This window comes from Halichondria panicea, chromosome 8 (assembly GCF_963675165.1).
Source record: "Halichondria panicea chromosome 8, odHalPani1.1, whole genome shotgun sequence".
Taxonomy (NCBI): domain Eukaryota; kingdom Metazoa; phylum Porifera; class Demospongiae; order Suberitida; family Halichondriidae; genus Halichondria; species Halichondria panicea.
In genome coordinates this window covers 2,312,334-2,329,799 of record NC_087384.1, presented here as the reverse complement: position 1 = coordinate 2,329,799, position 17,466 = coordinate 2,312,334, and the positions used below count along the sequence as shown (strand labels likewise).

The 17,466-nt window shown below is 39.6% G+C and overlaps 2 protein-coding genes across 3 annotated transcripts in view; one reads left to right on the top strand and one right to left on the bottom strand.

Moving 5' to 3' along the window:
• Nucleotides 1-1,113: 1,113 nt before the first annotated feature.
• Nucleotides 1,114-2,941, bottom strand: LOC135339747 (uncharacterized). 2 transcript variants are annotated; one of them, XM_064536009.1, is made up of 6 exons: nucleotides 2,729-2,941; nucleotides 2,547-2,670; nucleotides 2,014-2,342; nucleotides 1,685-1,857; nucleotides 1,581-1,628; nucleotides 1,114-1,524 (listed from the first exon to the last, which is right to left on the bottom strand). In XM_064536009.1, exons 1-6 carry the CDS (start codon nucleotides 2,798-2,800, stop codon nucleotides 1,296-1,298), a joined length of 975 nt encoding a protein of 324 aa, XP_064392079.1. In that variant the 5' UTR covers nucleotides 2,801-2,941; the 3' UTR covers nucleotides 1,114-1,295. The 2 variants fall into 2 exon arrangements, with proteins under 2 accessions (XP_064392079.1, XP_064392080.1); XM_064536010.1 differs by having other exon boundaries at nucleotides 2,547-2,635; nucleotides 2,729-2,920.
• Nucleotides 2,942-14,531: 11,590 nt separating this feature from the next.
• Nucleotides 14,532-17,466, top strand: part of LOC135339652 (serine/threonine-protein phosphatase 6 regulatory ankyrin repeat subunit B-like) — a gene marked incomplete in the record, with an annotated part of 1,209,744 nt that continues 1,206,809 nt past the window's right edge. Inside the window, 4 exon segments of the mRNA XM_064535867.1 lie at nucleotides 14,532-14,689; nucleotides 14,784-14,873; nucleotides 16,598-16,696; nucleotides 16,843-16,941. Of these exon segments, the coding sequence (XP_064391937.1) occupies nucleotides 14,687-14,689; nucleotides 14,784-14,873; nucleotides 16,598-16,696; nucleotides 16,843-16,941 (291 nt within the window).

Below are 17,466 nucleotides of genomic sequence, written 5' to 3'. Positions count from 1 at the left end.
TGCCACGATATTTGTGGCAACTAACCGCATGCGGTTACCGCAAGATCGTTGATAGTGACGTACCACTAGAAAACTCTACGTAGCACAGCAGTATAGTGACGTCACGAAAACTGCAGCCACTTAGAATCTTATCAGATATGCTGACGGTGCAACACGAGTCTCTACACGGAGTTTGACCAGTCTACTGTTCACCTGCAACAGTGACGGCTTGCGAGTCTAGATTTTCCAGTGGGCTACAATCGAAGCTATAGGGGTGGCTACATTTACCTTTATTTAGAACGCGACATTAATTGTCAACGCAGCTGTCGCTACTTTTAGGGGTCAGAAAATTTTTGAAGCTCCTGGGTGTCGCATATTAATTTGGAGGGTCGCCTTAAATCGAGGTTCTTACGGTAATAATGTTCTTACTATTATTCTGTGTTTAGCAGGTGCTCACTTCTTGAGTAGATGACTATGTCCAGATCAAAGTCTCACTGCAGTGCCTTGTCCCAGAGAGCCAGCTCTGATGACTTCACTGATAGTAATTGGCTGTTGTTCCTGTCATGTAAAGCAGATAAGTGAATTTTGCACATTACTGTTGCTCTATAGTACTTTTAGGAGGGTAGCCATCTCATCTGTTGCTTCTCTAGCAGCCTTGTGAGTGAGTAGCTCATTGCTGTGGGGAGGCAATTCCTAAAATCCATTTGTTATGTTCTTATTTGTCTATGTGTATATCTCTAATTGGGGGTATGTGTGTGTTTGTTTTCTTTTGCGGTAGTAGACTAAGTAGTGTTTATGAGATTAGTCAGCAAAGGGCAAAGGGACTGTCCCAGGGAAAGTCCATAATTATAGGCTCATTAATTGATGCTCCCAACAGCTGCACCCACGTCTTGCACCATCATCATGCTTATAGCAGTTCTTATACTGTTAGAGCTGATTCCCATGAAAAGTCCCTTAAGAATATTCATTGTTTTGAGAAAAGTAATAATCCATCAATGAATAAAGGATAAGCCTGTATTCCTACTAGTTGTTAATTTTCTAGAACTATACACAATGCATGCATGCATGCACTGCTAATGAGTATACCCAACTGAATTGCCTCAGGGTATTAGTGTATATAATTATAGTAAAAGGTCAGCAAACGAATTAAAAAAATCAAAATAATACGTTTAACAATCAAATAATACGTTTAAGCATCGTACAGCCATCAGCGAAACAAGTTACTATAATAATACACTACTACACTATAATATTGTGTGCTGCATGCTATATAGTCTTAATTGTCTGTTTAAGTTAGTCAGCTCTCTTGAACGGTCTTAACGTGTGATCTCCTCCACACTCTTCTCAAGGTCAAAGTATTGCACTTTGTCCACAAACTGACTCCAGTCCTGCTCGTTTTCACTTGGCCTTTTGTTGGGTGGGTACGTACCAATGCCAGACAGGTAGACATTGTTAGCTGGATTGGCCGGGTCGACCAGGCGTGGAGTGGACGAGGGAAAGAGGGTGGGGTAGTCTCTAGCTTTGTAGTAGTCTTCCCAATAGATGCTGCATGTGTATACAAATTATTTGTTATCTATATAATTATAGTTAAGTAAACATACTCCATTCTGCTGTGATTCCGAACAAGTTTCTTCAACTCTTCAGTGGTACTGCATAATTATAAGTTTAATGAAATAATACGTGCATGCATGGTGATTAATTTTACCTTCTAGCTTCATTGTGTCCACGGTAGCCATAAGTTTGGCTCAACTGCTGGTTTTCATAGGCTCGAAGCACCAACAAGGATATTAGAAAGGAACTAGGGCTTCTTCGTCCTACTCTACTTTTAGGCAATAGGCGATTCCTCCATGCTTTAGCCCGGACTATGTACACCTTGACCTATAAATATCATATACACGCAATATTACTGATGACTCAAGCAGAACGCATGCAGTGTACGATATAATTATAAGCGTTATAAAAGTATAGGCATTCATGCAACACAAAGCATGCACATTAAAAATTAAAAATTCGTTGTTTAATATGTAATAGTACCTTCTGATCTTTTTTTCTCATAAACTCCACTTGCCACTTGGAAGCGTTCACACTAAATCTGTGCATGACTTCCAGGTTGTATCTTGGCACACTATCTCGAAGGAACCGAAAAAACATTGTCGGATCGTTTGGATAATCACTCCACCAAACTGGACTGATCAAGAGATCCACATCGATGTAGCTCTTGTACTTGAACTGCACAGCATATCTTGTTATGTTGGGCTCTGTAATGACCCCTGCTCCAAACACCTGTCGATTGCTAATGAAAGCTTCTAGCCGTCGTATGTGTTGGTCATATCCGTCAGTTATGATAGTATCTCCGCTCACATCTGCACAACATGCATGTGTTATTCATGCAGTTAAGCCACAACTATAATATATATGTTTGCGTGCATAGTGTATGCTTTTGATGATCATGTCTATAATAATTATAGTTTCGCCTCAAATTTTTTAAGCTAGATACAGACTACTACTACTATACTAGACTCTATACAGCTACATATACATGCATGCATGCACGCAGGTTTGCTTGCCGTGAGAGTAGAGCACCAGGTCGATGTCAAAGCTTCCAGGCACAATTGTTCCATGTCCCATAGAGCCAGCTTTTACGATCTCGCTCACTCTAATATTTGGATGAGTATAGCTTGACAAATTAAGCTGCATTTTGAACATATATAATTATACAGATTTCTGCATGCATATACCTCATTATTACCTGTAGAGTAGACACCAACTCCCTAATGGCTGCTTCAGCCTCAGCATGTGTAGGTTTCCTAAAGTAGGCCATCTTGAACTTATAAATTCCTGTCTGAGACTGCTGCCTAATTTTAAACAGTTGCTCTCTTTTATATCAAATTAAGTAGTTTCATAGATTCCAAGATTCTAGAAGGTTCTCTGTAATGGTGACTATTGTGGTCTATGTTGTATAATTACCAGGTTTTAGGGGTATATTCCTGAAAATAATCAGTTCTAGTAATCTCTCTTTCCTGTGCAGTACTCAGTACATGTAATACAAAGGTCAAGATCATTATCTACTACAAGGACCAATAAACTGCTTGTGGTACGAATTGCCATGTAATAACTAATTTGTTGCCTTGAAAACCATTTTCTGATATAGAAACCAGCATAGAAACCACTTGCTGCATATAGATGTGAAAAAAAAAGGTAATTTGGTAGTTTTTGTTCTGTTTTTGGTGGCTGGATTTACAATATATAAACAGTGGTTTGCAGAACAGTTGTCATATACTCAGAGTAGCAGTAGGCGATGACTTTTACAAGGTCACTTTGCCCCAGTGCAACATGTCACACTATAACCCTGGTTAAAACATGTGCAATTCAAGTAACCCACATGTTGGGTTACAACAACAGATAAAAGTATACACATTTAAAACAAGTAGAAATACTCAGCTACAGGTTGTTGTAACCAGCCATATAGGTTCTTTTAAGCATATTTGGTAATGGCAAGGGCGTATAAAAGAAGAGAGGGCATGCATGCAACTCCATATGAGCAGAGTTCAAATGTGGACGGATGAATGTGCATGACTGGCATGAAATGCGAAATTTATATTTTTAGCACTTAATGCAAATTAATGCGCACATTCCTCTGCCCACGTTTGAACTTTGCTAGCTACGTGTATACTGATAGTGGAGTTGCATGCTCTCTCTTCTTTTATACACCCTTGGTAATGGGTCGTAGCAACTTCCCATAGGTAGAAACATCCAGCTATAATATGTAGGTTTTAGCAACCATGCACAGCAGCAGCCATACGTAGAAGTACCCGCCCATGCAGCTATAGGTTGTAGCAACCTCCCGTAGGTATATAGTAGCTGATCGGTCAAAACAACCGCGCTATAATTATAGGTTCTTTTGACTCACATTTCATCACTCATGCATAATTATTGTAGAAAAACTCAGTGCCGTGATGTGACATACATGTAAGTGTGTTCTAATTACAATCATCACAAAACAAGAAACTGATAATGTACTTACATACAAGTGCATTCAGCCTATAGAGTAAATAAACGCAATTTGGTGCGTAATGGTACATAAATGTAAATATTTTGGGATTGGAACATTTCTAAGAAAATATGATGATATACCATTGTGTTGGTGAACAAATTATCTAAAAGTCCAAAAAAATTTCCATGGGAACCAAAGGTGGTGGGTATGTGGTGGTTTATATAACACCAACATTTTTCTATAGTGGATAATCGCTTAGCAATGGAAAACACCATCGTTTTCGGCTAAGGTATGGAATTTTGGCACAACATTCCTGAATAGTTAACCTAACATATGCATGCATGTACACGTCTCACTACAAGGAGGATATGCATCAATATAATTATCGTCCGCTACTGTGCATGGTTACTCCGAGGACAAGGATAAGATTCAATGGTTGTTTCCACGCAAGAGGAGGATAAAGTGAGGAAAAGAACTGATTGAGAGAGCGAAAGAAAATGGTGACCCTCGCCTTGAGGCAGTACCTCACCAAGCAGCCAAGGTGTGTGTGTGTGTTTGTTGGAAAAAGTGTGTGTGGTCAGTGATGATATTCAAGAGACGGGCGGACTGAGAACAGTGTTCTGTGCAGACTGTCTCTAATTCTGAGACCATTACCAGTAACTTTCTGCGGTGTCGATTCTGCCACTTTTTAGAATGTTCTGTCACTGTTAACAAGAGCTAGATATTGCGACTGAGATGTGCTTCATAAAGAAAATACCAAGTATACTACTCTTGGAAAGTTGTCTGAACATAAAATGTATCTTTTCATTATCCTGTGAATAGAGACCGTAGTCATTCCTTTATTGAGCCCAAAACTCTTCAGTCTTATCGTGGAAGTGTATTTTCAGTGTATTATTATTCCTGTCAGAAGTTACCAGGTCTAAGCAGACTTCTCAGCATTCTGACTATTTTAGCTTGTCTATTATGACTTCTAATAATGACCTGAGCAAGATATCTTACCATGTTAGCCCTTTGATGAGAAGAAGATAAGCTTTGATTCACTGCCACAGCAGCCTCTCTTATTGGCGCCAATCTCGTGCGCAATGTATCGCTAAATAATGATTACATGACCGTAACACGCCTGGATTCAACCACGCCCATCGTTTCCAATCCCTTTCTCTTCCTTCATCTATGGTTTAACTACCTTAAACATCATTTAATCTACAGTACACTGAGTAATAAATATGCAAGCCATGCACTCGAAACTATAAGGTCACAATGAATATGGCACCTGGGAGACGAGAAATATTACCACAGAAGACGCACCTGTTGGCGCAGGCCAGACCAGGTGTGGTTTCCATGTATCAATGACTCTTGATACTGCATGTAGAACAAATACTGTTACGGCCACCTCTCCCCCTCAGAACAGACTTGGTCCATAGATATACATCTTCACCTCAGAGGAACCAACCACAAGATAGCTGTTTTTGTGATTACAGACAAAAATAAGTGTTCTTGCTTAGCAGCCTAGGCGTAACGCGCCTAGACTTCAAAGGGTTTCACCCACACAACGTACAAAATGTGATGTCAAATGACGTGCGTTTTCAATCCCTTTCTCTTCCATCTACGGTTAAACAAGGTTAATCGAGGTACTCCGCTTGCCCTGCCTACTGCATTATGTACTGCCCAGCATCTACGCGCATGTGCAATTATCTCTACACCTCGTGCTTGATTATAGCTATCTGAGTTAAAGCCCCACACCCAACCCTCCCTTGGTTTCTATACACTTCTCTTTCGTTACGACATGACTGAGCCGTGGCTATGACTGTTGGCTAGGCCACCTCTTTACCCCCAAGTACTTAATTAGGGGAGCAACATAATTATTAAAAACGCTTAATTATTATCTAATTAGCGAGGTTGCACTCCTTTAATTAATTAGAGGGGCTTCCTAACAATAATAACGGCCTTCAGTCATGGTCCGGCTCACCCTCCAAGGGGCGTTGCGGTAATGGGTAGCTGTACTCAACGCTTACAGCGGTACCTAGAGCAATATATAACTATGTAGTGGTAATGGTATCTAGTCGGGTGCATGGCTTGCATATTTATTACTGGTGTACTGTAGATTACTGAACATTTTGCAATTTGCTGCATGCAAACTCAAAAAGTGGGTAATGATCAACCATAATTGTTGTTAAAAAGATCGATGCCAAAAGTTCAAGTCTAATTAATGGGCTGTCATCAGCACTGCAGAGCCTTGCAGCTCTTTTCTCACTCTCGAAGCTACCAATAGCTATAGGTTCCTAAGTAGAGTAGCAATACTCGGTAAACAAGTTTGGCTACGTGCTCTTCGGAAAAAACTGCATGCAATGGCATTCCAATTAAGTAAGCAAAACTAGGCATAACTCGAGAACAAAGCATTATTGACTCGAAGAAAACATGACTAGAAGCCTATTAGAAACTCTTACTTGCACTTATTGATCGAGCAGCTGTACCACTCTGCACAGACACACACAAACACACTACCGTATACCTCGCTTACGCATGCACACCGAAGCATAATAATAATAGATAATATATATACATGGTTGCATGCACTGGTCCATAATTATACAAACACTGAACAGATGCATGCGTGAGTATATAGCTAAGGTTACAAATGTGCATGCAGCTGTTGGAATATCCTATATTATATAGCGTATAATAGCACATTGTAAAGTGTCTACTGCTGCTGGACGTCTATGGTGAGGTCAATGTTGTCCACCTTCGTAGCAAATTCCTGCCATCTTTTGTCCTTCCTCCGACCAGACATGCCACTGACGTACACATTGTTGGTGGGATTGGCCGGCCACTACGGAGCAGGAAGGAGGTGAGAGTACTTCTCTCGGATCATCTTTAGCCCAGAGTCTTTAGCTCTGGACTATTAAGCGTAATAGTGCATGCAAGGTACATGTATGTCATCATTATAGTGCTTCATATCAATTATTGTTTCAATAATGTAAGGTACTTTACTTTTGAGGAACTAAAATACAGTTTCCGTGGATTGGCTTCGAACCTTAAAAATTGTGCTCCTCGAAAATAAAGCACTATAAAGGACTGTATATATATACAGTAGAACCTCGCTAATCCGAATAAGCGGGACTAAACCCCCATTCAAATATACATGAAAATTTTGGATGTCATTAAGTATCATTAACAAAGAACACTCACATGCACATGCATGCATGTAATATTACTGTGGCCAGAAGGAAAGCTGCTAGCTAATTTTTTCTCAAATTTCTAATATACAGCGAGTCTTGTGAGCTCTTTTCGTTTTCTTTGCAGTATAGCCATTGTATTCAGTGAGGTATTGAGCAGTTTATTAATAAAGTGCGCATGTGCAGTAGTCTATTCTACAGCCCTCTTCTTTTCAGTTTAATATTATTTTTTGTCCAGTCTCCGAACTTTAAAAAGGGTCCAGATTAGCTAGGTTCTATACTGTACCTAAAGGTGGCATAAAAATTAATTGGGTATTAATTTCTGCTAATTCTGCGAATGAGAGTAAAATCGCAAAAATGTGTACTCGTGAATGATGTTCTTGCGTACTTGGAAAAATTCCTCACATTTTTCCACTACTGCAGCATACTGTCTTCGCTCCTCAGCAGTAATATTAGTGAACACTAGGACTGACTCCGCTTCTTCTCCTAAAATGTATTGACTTGTTTCGACTGTGACTCTCCTGCAAGGCCTGATGCTTCTCGAAATTGTTCAAACTGTCTTTTCCAGCATGGCCAGGCATCAGGTGTCTGATTTTTTTTCCAAAAAATGGGACGTAGACAAAATTTAGACGTATAGACATAAACACAGCACACAACTGAAAAATGACATAGGTTATAGGACATAGGTTATAGGCTAGTGGTGATTTTTGGTACACATGCAGTTCATGTACACTATTGATTATAATTATAAACTCTAAGAAGAGGCCATAATTATACCTGTCCTCACACTTTGTAAAAACAGCTGAACTTTCCCCACAGTCCCCGTGATACTCTTGGAGTGTGCTAGCAAGGAGATGAAATATAGGAGTTTGGCTCATTGGGTTCCACTGTCTTGTCACTTTTGTACGCTCATGCTTTTTCCCTTCGAATCAGCTTGTGTATATCTACGTTGTGAATCGAATTTGTATTGTACAGTGGCCCAGAGAGTACGATTAACCTTTACTAGCGGACAGTATACGATGACCTTCGATAGTAGAGAGTTGACCTTAGCTAGTGGACAGTGCGATTAACCTTCGCTAGTGGAGAGTTCATTTTTCAGTCTAGTGAAAGCTTACCTTAGCTAGAGACATTTAGGGGGGTGCTGATTTTTTGTCTTTTGCTACATTTTTATAGAGCCAGGCACTTTTAATACACTCACTACGCTCGGGGTATACTACAGCAGTGCCTTTGCATGACATTCTAAATCCCGTAGACATATCCGAAACAGTATATAACTATTTTAATTTCTAGTCTATAATTATAATTATAATTATATAGACCTTAATCTTAAACATTTTTATAGCTGCATGTAACTTTGTGTGTTTCTACTTTGTCCACCATGGAGTCTCTATATATATAGCTTGTTTTATTGTTTCACTGTGTTCCAGATGCACCTTCAAATACAATTCCTTACAATTGGTGATCATGCTGTTTGCTCTGCCATTCATATAATCTGCTATCCACTGCTCTTGTTTCTTGTCAGAAGGATACAAACTTTGATATTTCGATATAGATCTACTTCACTCACTTTATTACAGGAATATTCCAAACTTGACCTTATTACTCAAAGATGGCTTCCCGTGCATGCTCATGAAGCTTAGACTCGCAAGCCGTCACTGTTGCAGGTGAACAGTGACGGCTTGCGAGTCTACATGAAGCTTATGAAAGCTCTGATTCTCCTGGCTCTTGTCCAGTTATTCCATGGTGAATACCTATATAGCCACTCAGTGTCTGACAAGTTTCTGAAGAACGGCGGCGGATGTCATCTGGTATTGAATGGAATGGAGTTTTTAGGGATCAAACTGTACTGACAGTTTAATATACTATTATTCCATGACTGAGATCATGCCTTCACACTGTATACTGTGTATGTAGATCTATAAGCTTAATACCCGTTACTAAATGTTAGTTTTGACTTTACCATGCATACTCTTAAACTCGCTAGCTAGCTACTCGCAGCCACTGAGTAGCCTACTGGCTGCGACTCGACTCAGTCTCTTGCATGTATTTACGTTGTAGGTGAATATGTAGATAGATAATGATTATATATAATTATAATTATATCTGTTTATATCATGCCATTGTCCTCGTGAGCCCTAGGATTAGGTCTGGAGACTCTTGCAGCATTTCCGTGTGCTCTGCAGAATGTGGCCATGCAGAGCCAATGAAATGCATATCCTATGTCTTGTGATTTTTAACCCAAATAAATGCGAGTATTGCCTCTTGAATACGAAATGAGAGTATTGCTACATCTACTCCTTCTTTACAACCTCCAATATCACAAGTTTTAACTAATTATTGACATTCCAAGAGCATGTAGGTACATGGACTGCTGCAAGAGTCTCCAGGCCTTTTCTTCTCTTGCCCCTCGGCCGCTCTCCCCTCTGAGAAAAGGTCTGGCCCCCATGCATGCAGGCTAATATTTTCTATATTGAAATCACACCCACGTATACTGCATGGTGAAACGCCCCTATTCGTATGTTAATTTTTTCGATAGAATAGTTATAGACACAATTACGCTGTGATAATTATATTCATTCTACTGGTTTACTTAAGTCTAGCGTTCCAATGTTTCTGATTAGAGAACTCCAATCCCCCGTCCCAGTGTCGTATTCTCCACACCTTTTGTAGGGCTCAAAATTTGCGAGCCCTGTAAGGTACAGATTATGTGTGGGGTTAGCCGGGTCAATGATGCGAGGTGCCCTCGGGGGAACTAGGGTAGGGTACTGCTTCATAGCGTAGCACTGCTCCCAGTATATGCTGCATGTGTGTATGTGTGTGTGTGTGCGTGCGTGCGTGCGTGGGGGGGGATTAATTTTGTGACAGTTGGTACTATTTATAATATGACAGTGTATGATGTCATAGGAACTATGTAACAGCAGTTGATCTTATGTAAAGTTCAGTTGTGCAATGATTATCAATTTGATTAAGTGAGTCTATCCTGCTACAATAACTAGCCAAGGCACACGTCTACAAATTTTACTGTAGAAAAGAGCTTGGTTCACTTATAAGATTAAGGCACAGGTTGTACTTCACTTGATTATCCGGACACCTTAATTTCCAGAGGCAGGCCAGATATCTGAATAATTATATACCGGATAATCAAATGGATAAACCACGCCTTTATCTACTCACTTAACAAACAGCAGTGCAAATTTAGTGTATGTGGTCGTCTGCACATGCGCAGAAAATATGTCTCCATGCATGGTGCATGCAGCATGGTAACAGATATAATGCGCATGCACATTAATGGACTCGCTCATTTTCTGATTATTAGTTAAACATGATTATATCGTGGTGAACTGAATATGACAAGTCGAGTAGCCGAGGTTCCACTTTATATACTGTTATAGCAACAGCTTGTCGCCTTTATGTTAAATGAATAACCGGCTATAACTCACTTGACTTTGTCACAGTTGTATACAATACTCTTCACCTCTTCTGTGGCACTGCAAGTAATTTTCATTACAGTTGGTGCAAATCAGTGATTGCTACCATATGTACATTGTATAAACAATTTGTTTATTTATTAATCAGCTATAATTATAGCACTTAAAGTTGCAGAAATATATTACGTATAATTTATAGCCATGTATATAATTATGTTGTATACTTATATATAATTATATATATAAGTATACAACATAATTATATATAATTATATATAATTATATATAAGTTATTTCTTATATACGTACCTTAAGCAGATCCATCATAGCCTCCATTATTTCTAGGGCCTCTTCTATTGTCATGTCAACCACTGGTGAGCACCTCTCTGCCATTTTGTATACAATGCTAACTGATCTGCGTAGCTATTAACTCTTGATTTGATAATCGCTTCGACTAGTTATTAACTTCAACTTTTTTTTTTAGTCTTTAAAGCTGTCAATGTCGTAGTAAAACACACTGTATCTAGTTAATGATGCACACCAGCAACACTGTTGTCTATACTCACACTTGTACATACAGCCGTCAAGTTTGCACTGCATGCTTATAACTGTCTATTGAGCTGCAATAAACATTTGTATTCATTGCCAAACTCACACATTCCTCAAACTTTCATTGTTTAACTAGACGTCTGTGTTGTACTTTTAAGATGTAGAATGTCTTCTTGTTACAAAATTGGTCAGCTGCCCAAATATTATCATTTGTGAGCTTGCCAGGGAATGTTGTCACTCACGCCCTCTTTATAGCTACCGGCCAATCCATCATAATTATAACACAATAATAATTATTGCCATACGTTTTGGAGCATTCATCGTATTCAGTTAGTGTCATTATAACAGCAGCGAGGTATAATTATGGTACGTAGTCTTAGACTATAAGTGTGTGTTGTGTGTGTGAGTAGAGTGTTACAGTTGCTTAGTGAGTGCACGTAAGAGTTTCTAGTCGCGATTACATAATGATGTGGATTTGCAAAATAATGCTTCTTTCTCGAGTTGTATATGTGGGCTTACTTGGAATGCCATTGTAGCCTTTCAGAACAGTTGCGTAGCAAAATTTGTCCATGGAGTGTTGCTACTCTACTTAGTAGCACCAAAACGCTATAGCTATTGGTAGCTGCAAGAGTGAGAAAAAAGCTGCACTGAGCTGTTTCATGCTGTAGCCATTACTTCAAAGTTTTGGCATCTTTTTAGCAACAATCGTGGTCGATCATTTACCACTTTTTGAATGTAAAATCGATAATATTTATAGCTTCATATTTTATGCCTCCCTATCGAGGCATCAGCATCCACGGTGCTTTCATAATTATATTTAGGTCCCGTGTAATGGACCGCACGATTTTTAATTTATGTGAGGTATAAAGTGGACTCGTCCTTCTTGTCAAGTAGAGTATAGTTTCACGCCTCTTTCACTCGCTCTTTGTCGTCACGACTAGTGTGTGTATTGGTTGTTTTGTTGTTGTATCATAATTATAGCGGGATATGCATGAGTGTGTTATTTTAAGTTTCATTCCATAGTGTAGGATCTGCACGTGCTCAACCAGTGAATAGCTAGCTACAGCTCATCAACGGTTTCTGGGCAAATGTCAACTCATGCACTATTTCACAAATCAACTGGGTGACAGGGAAATCCAACAAAAAGATGTATCATATTTGGCTGCCTGCTTTGATAATGTAGAACTCTATGTCGATGCGTTGGAATTAACCCCTGGCGAGCAAACTGACGTTCGGTTGAAGAAAATTGACAGTATAACCACCTATATAGCTATGATCAAGTGTTTGAAATCTGGAAAAGAAAGAAGCCTTCACAAGCGACATTCAGGGCCCTTCTGGAGATGTTAGACAGATGAAGAAAGAGGCGGTTGCTGCACAAGTTATGTCTGCCCTCGATCCTCGAAGGTGAGCTCGAGATAATAATATTATTGTGTACATCATGTGTGGTATTAGCCTCAATCCCAGGCCGATCCGTCTCTAATTGAACGCTAGGTCGCCTCCTCGGCCTGGTATTGATTGTATCTGGGCGTGTATCTGGGCATGTGCTGTGGTTGCTGTGGTTGCTCAGGTATTCGCTAAAAAAGAGCGAATACCTGAGCAAGGTGGAGAGAATAGAACACTAATAGTGTATGTAAGCATACTTACTCCGTAAATCACAAAGAACTCCGTGTCATAGGTCTATTCTTTGCAAGTTTATTATATCATTATATCGCTGTATTTTTAGCCAACTGTGATAAACTGAAGATTTTACAGTACATAGCTGATACTTACCAGTTTCCGGTCACGCCCAGATACAATCAATACCAGGCCGAGGAGGCGACCTAGCGTTCAATTAGAGACGGATCGGCCTGGGATCGAGGCTAGTGTGGTATTTGAATGTTACATTGCAAACTTTGTGTCCTATGCCCATAGTCTACCACTCACACTCAGTGTGTCTATAGCCTAACAGATGTATGCCCTGCACCCACCTGTCATTGATAGTTTTTGTACTACCCAATAACTCACTCTTTATTGCCTCCATGCATAGGAGCTGTGAGGAGGTGCACATAATACAGCACTCCGGTCCATGGACTGTAGAGATGTCAGAACAGAACCCTCAGATCAGCTTTATCACTATGTGTGGTTGTGTATGTTGTGTTTTGTGTAAATTGTTGAAATGTTTCGATATCCCATAATTATTAATAGCTATAAATATACCAGAATGATTGCATGTACATGCAGGGGGGGGGGTATTATTCTTGTGCACTATATATTACTTACTGCACTGCTATGTAAATTGAATGAGAACAGTAGACTCGGTCACCCTTAGACAGTCCAGCTAGGCCGAAATAGCGATGTGGCAGATAATAGCCGTGGCTTAAAATGATGACAGATCTTATATAATTTATACCTCGAATCTAATGAACTGTTGCACGTTTGTCCTAAATTGAGGCAATGAATCATTCATGCATGCTCGATGCACTATCTATATAATGTTTTCGAGGATTGACCTTGAATCTCGAAAATAGGTTGAAAGACCTCGATCTCTGCTGTGGCCAGTTGAACCTCTAAAATCCGCGACTAGCTAGTTTGGGCAGTCCGTGAATGTGCCTCAAAATAACCCACTAGCTAAGTTACTTAGATACGATGTTATAAACGGGTATTAATTTGAGTCATTAGGCCACTGTTAGTTGTATACTTGTTTCAGATGAGAATACTAGCTCAACCCAGATGAGGGAGGGAGGTCTTCATTACTCATTATCCCATTATTTGATGACGTCATATCCTGTTTTTTTAACTAACGAAAATACACAAAAGGACGGAGTCTAAACATAAAAATAGTTTAATTTTTTTTACGCACTGGCTTTTTGGTGCACAATGCAACTTGCATATGGCACATGGTAAAAAAAAGGACTTTGACCTCAAATAATGGCTGACATCAGCAATTAAATGAGCAGGTGAGCAAAACTGAGGAGGGAGGTAATTGCAAGTATGAAACTAACAGTGGCCTTAATTAACGCTCATCTCTATCTGACTCCCAAATTAACTTTCCATTCAACATTCATAAGACAAATTAAAAATAATAGCCGCAAAATGACCCTACCATGAGTCTAATATTTTTGCGCGCGGTTCTGTCCCGATCGAAGATATTGTCATTAATTTTATGCTCCTAAACGTAGACTACTAATTTGTAAATTATGTCACTACATTTTATTCAATAAAATTTACTTTTTCTAGTATGTACCATTGCAAGCTAGCCCATTTTCATCTGTATTAAATTTTGAACTGCAGTATAATTATAATTATACGTAGGTGTTAGCCTCGATTCAAAGGCCGATTAATTTAACGGCCTGGAATCGAGGCTATGTAGCATGCTCGATCACCATAAAAAGCTCTTGCGCATGCCAAATGGAGGTAACATCACCTGAGATGATACGCCCCCAGACCAAATGGGATGATTTTCATGACTGAGATCTGTAGAGCTAGCTAGCTAGAGACCAGGTACGTACCAGTGAGTGATCGTGACTCGACTGAGGATGCAGTATAATTATAAGTCACTCTGAAAGTTAGATCTAAATCCAGAGATGGTGAGTGACTTGTATTACATGTCTATGTATTCCTGATTCCATTCAGTTGGCCAGTTTTTGTACAGTATTAAACGATATCTTAATATCTTTCCAGTCATTATTAATGGAAGCTTGCGAGACGGGTGATGTGGGTGTGGTTCAGTTGGCACTAGAAGGAGGGGCGGATCCAAACCAGGCAGATGAGGTGAGGTTCAATGCATGTGTGGTGTAGTGGTATCACATGATGCTCTGAATGACAGGTTTATTATAGGATAGACTCGCGAGCCGTCTGTTTGTTACATGGCAAACAGTAGACTGGTCAAACTCAGTGTAAAATCTTGTGTGGGACAGCATATCAGATAAGATTCTAAGTGGCTGTGGCTTTCTTAACGTCAGTGTACTGCACGTGATGCTTAGCTAGCTATAGACTACATGTACACTACAAAAACAACTTGCATGCTAATGCCTATATATGGTTATAATAATTATGGTGGTGCATGCATTGCATGCATTCAAGGTCACTATCAATCTTGTGGTAACCGCATGCGGTGATGCGGTACGGTCTAGCCACTTGAGTTGCCATAAACATTGTGGCAAATGTTACACGAGTCTCTACACAGGGTTTGACGGAGTTTCCAGTCTCTTTTCTGGCTTGCGAGTCTAAGGACTGGGACCTTTAATTACTATGCATATATAATTATGCTTGATCAAAGCCCGCGGCTACTAAATGTTTCACAAGAGAGGCGTTTATTAGCCCCAGCCAAGGGCGTACTAGTATAAAACAGCAGGGCATGCAACAGCAGAATTCAAATGTGGGCGGATGAATGTGCATTAAGTGCTAAAGATACAAATTTCTATTTTTAGCACTTCATGTAATTTCACATACCGTATTCACGTAGCGCGAAATTTTCGAGGCACTTATATTTTTAGTGGATTGGCCATATTTCGTTGCACAATGTTTGCGGAATGACTGCTTATATCGGAAGCCACGCTTTTAAATCTTTGCACGTTATAACAGATAATTCTAATTAAAGAACATGGGCTTAATTTTCGTGTAGGATTGCTAACCCACAAAATCCGCGATAATTAAGCCCCTCGAAAATTTCGCGCTATACGGTATTTTAACCGCCCATATTTGAATTCTGCTAACTACGTGTACTAGATAGTGAGTTGCATGCCCTCTCTTCTTTTATAATTCAACAACTTTTATTGTCATGAAAAGTTCTTTTTAGCACAAACTCGAACTCTGCCATGAGAAAGTCTTTCAAAAGTACTATCAAGCTGCTACCTAGCTAGCTGCTACCTTAGAATCATGGTTGCCATGCAGCCTCAAAGTTTGCTGAGGTTACAATTTAAGAGCGGCTTCTATTGCACTGAAAATGGGCCGGCTGTAGGGAGGTTACTACTTGGTTGAGGCCTTTATACAAGAGCGGCCTCTGAATCAGCTATTACGCAGCCACGCCCACGTTTTTTAATATGTTTTGTGTGTAAAAATTTAGTTTATAGCTACTTATCCTAAAACTGTTGCCTAAACGTTCCCTAATTCTTGTTATAGTAGGGCTTATGCAGACATTTCCTCTAGAGGGAGCGTTGTGTTCTATGTTATTAGCCTATAACAAATAGAAATGTCAGCTGTATAAGACTATAGGTTTTGTGCAAACTCTCACTTTTGGGCAAATGAGTGGCTCCCTCCACGAAGAAATGTCTGCATAAACTACCTAAGAACTAATAACACACTAAGAATACAAGAATAGTCCTATTTGTTTAAGAGCCTAGAATTTTCGAACGCCCACTAATTATTACTTTCGGTATACTTGCAACTGTGCATTAACTAGTACGTAAAGTGTTTGCTCAAACCGTGCAAGCTCACCCCAAACATGCTGTGCATGCTCCTTGTATATAATAATGTATATATTCAATCTAATACAGGACAACCGGACTGCTCTCCACGTAGCCAGTAGCAATGGACATGATGAGGTGGTGAGAGTCCTCTTAGCAGCCAAGGCTACAGTCAACACTCAGAGCAAGGTCAGTTACAGTAATTGATTTCATTGATTAGCCACACCCTATAACGCGGAGTGTTTCACGTAAACATTTTCGTTTCTAATCCCTCTTATTGTTCTACACATATATCTATGGTGTAACATACTACTGATCATGTACTACATGTACAGTGGGGTCAGTCCCCTCTCTGGGTAGCCAGTTACAATGGTCACCTGAAGTGTGTGGAACTTCTAATCGATGCTGGAGCCAATGTTGATATGCAAGAAGAGGTGAGTGTATCTAACTGTACACATCTCAGAGATTAGCTAGTCATAGAGTTTCCTCTGTCATGTCCTGGTTGTCATTCAAAGTGCGATCTATGTGAGACATTTATTGCGCATCTGTATGTGGTTTTTGAAAAAGACAATAGTAGGGTGTGTTTAATTGCTCATACCCCTGTTAGTATTGTTTCTGTGTCCTGGACCTGCGCATGTTATTTGCTTTTAAGAATCGTGATCTTTACCCATCATTCACTTTTCTATGTACATGTAGGTTAATTGCGCAACTGTATATGGTTTTTGAAAGGCAATTACGTACGTCCTAGATAAAATCTGTGCTGGTATTATAATTATCTTATGGATCAGCAAGAATATTCGTTGTGTTCTATGTTATTAGCCTAAATGTCCCTCTGGGAGGAAATATCTGCATAAACTACCTACTACACTAAGAATAGTCCTATTCATTTAAGAGCCTGGAATTTCCGAACGCCCACTAATTATTACTTCCGGTATACTTGCAACGGTGCATTAACTAGT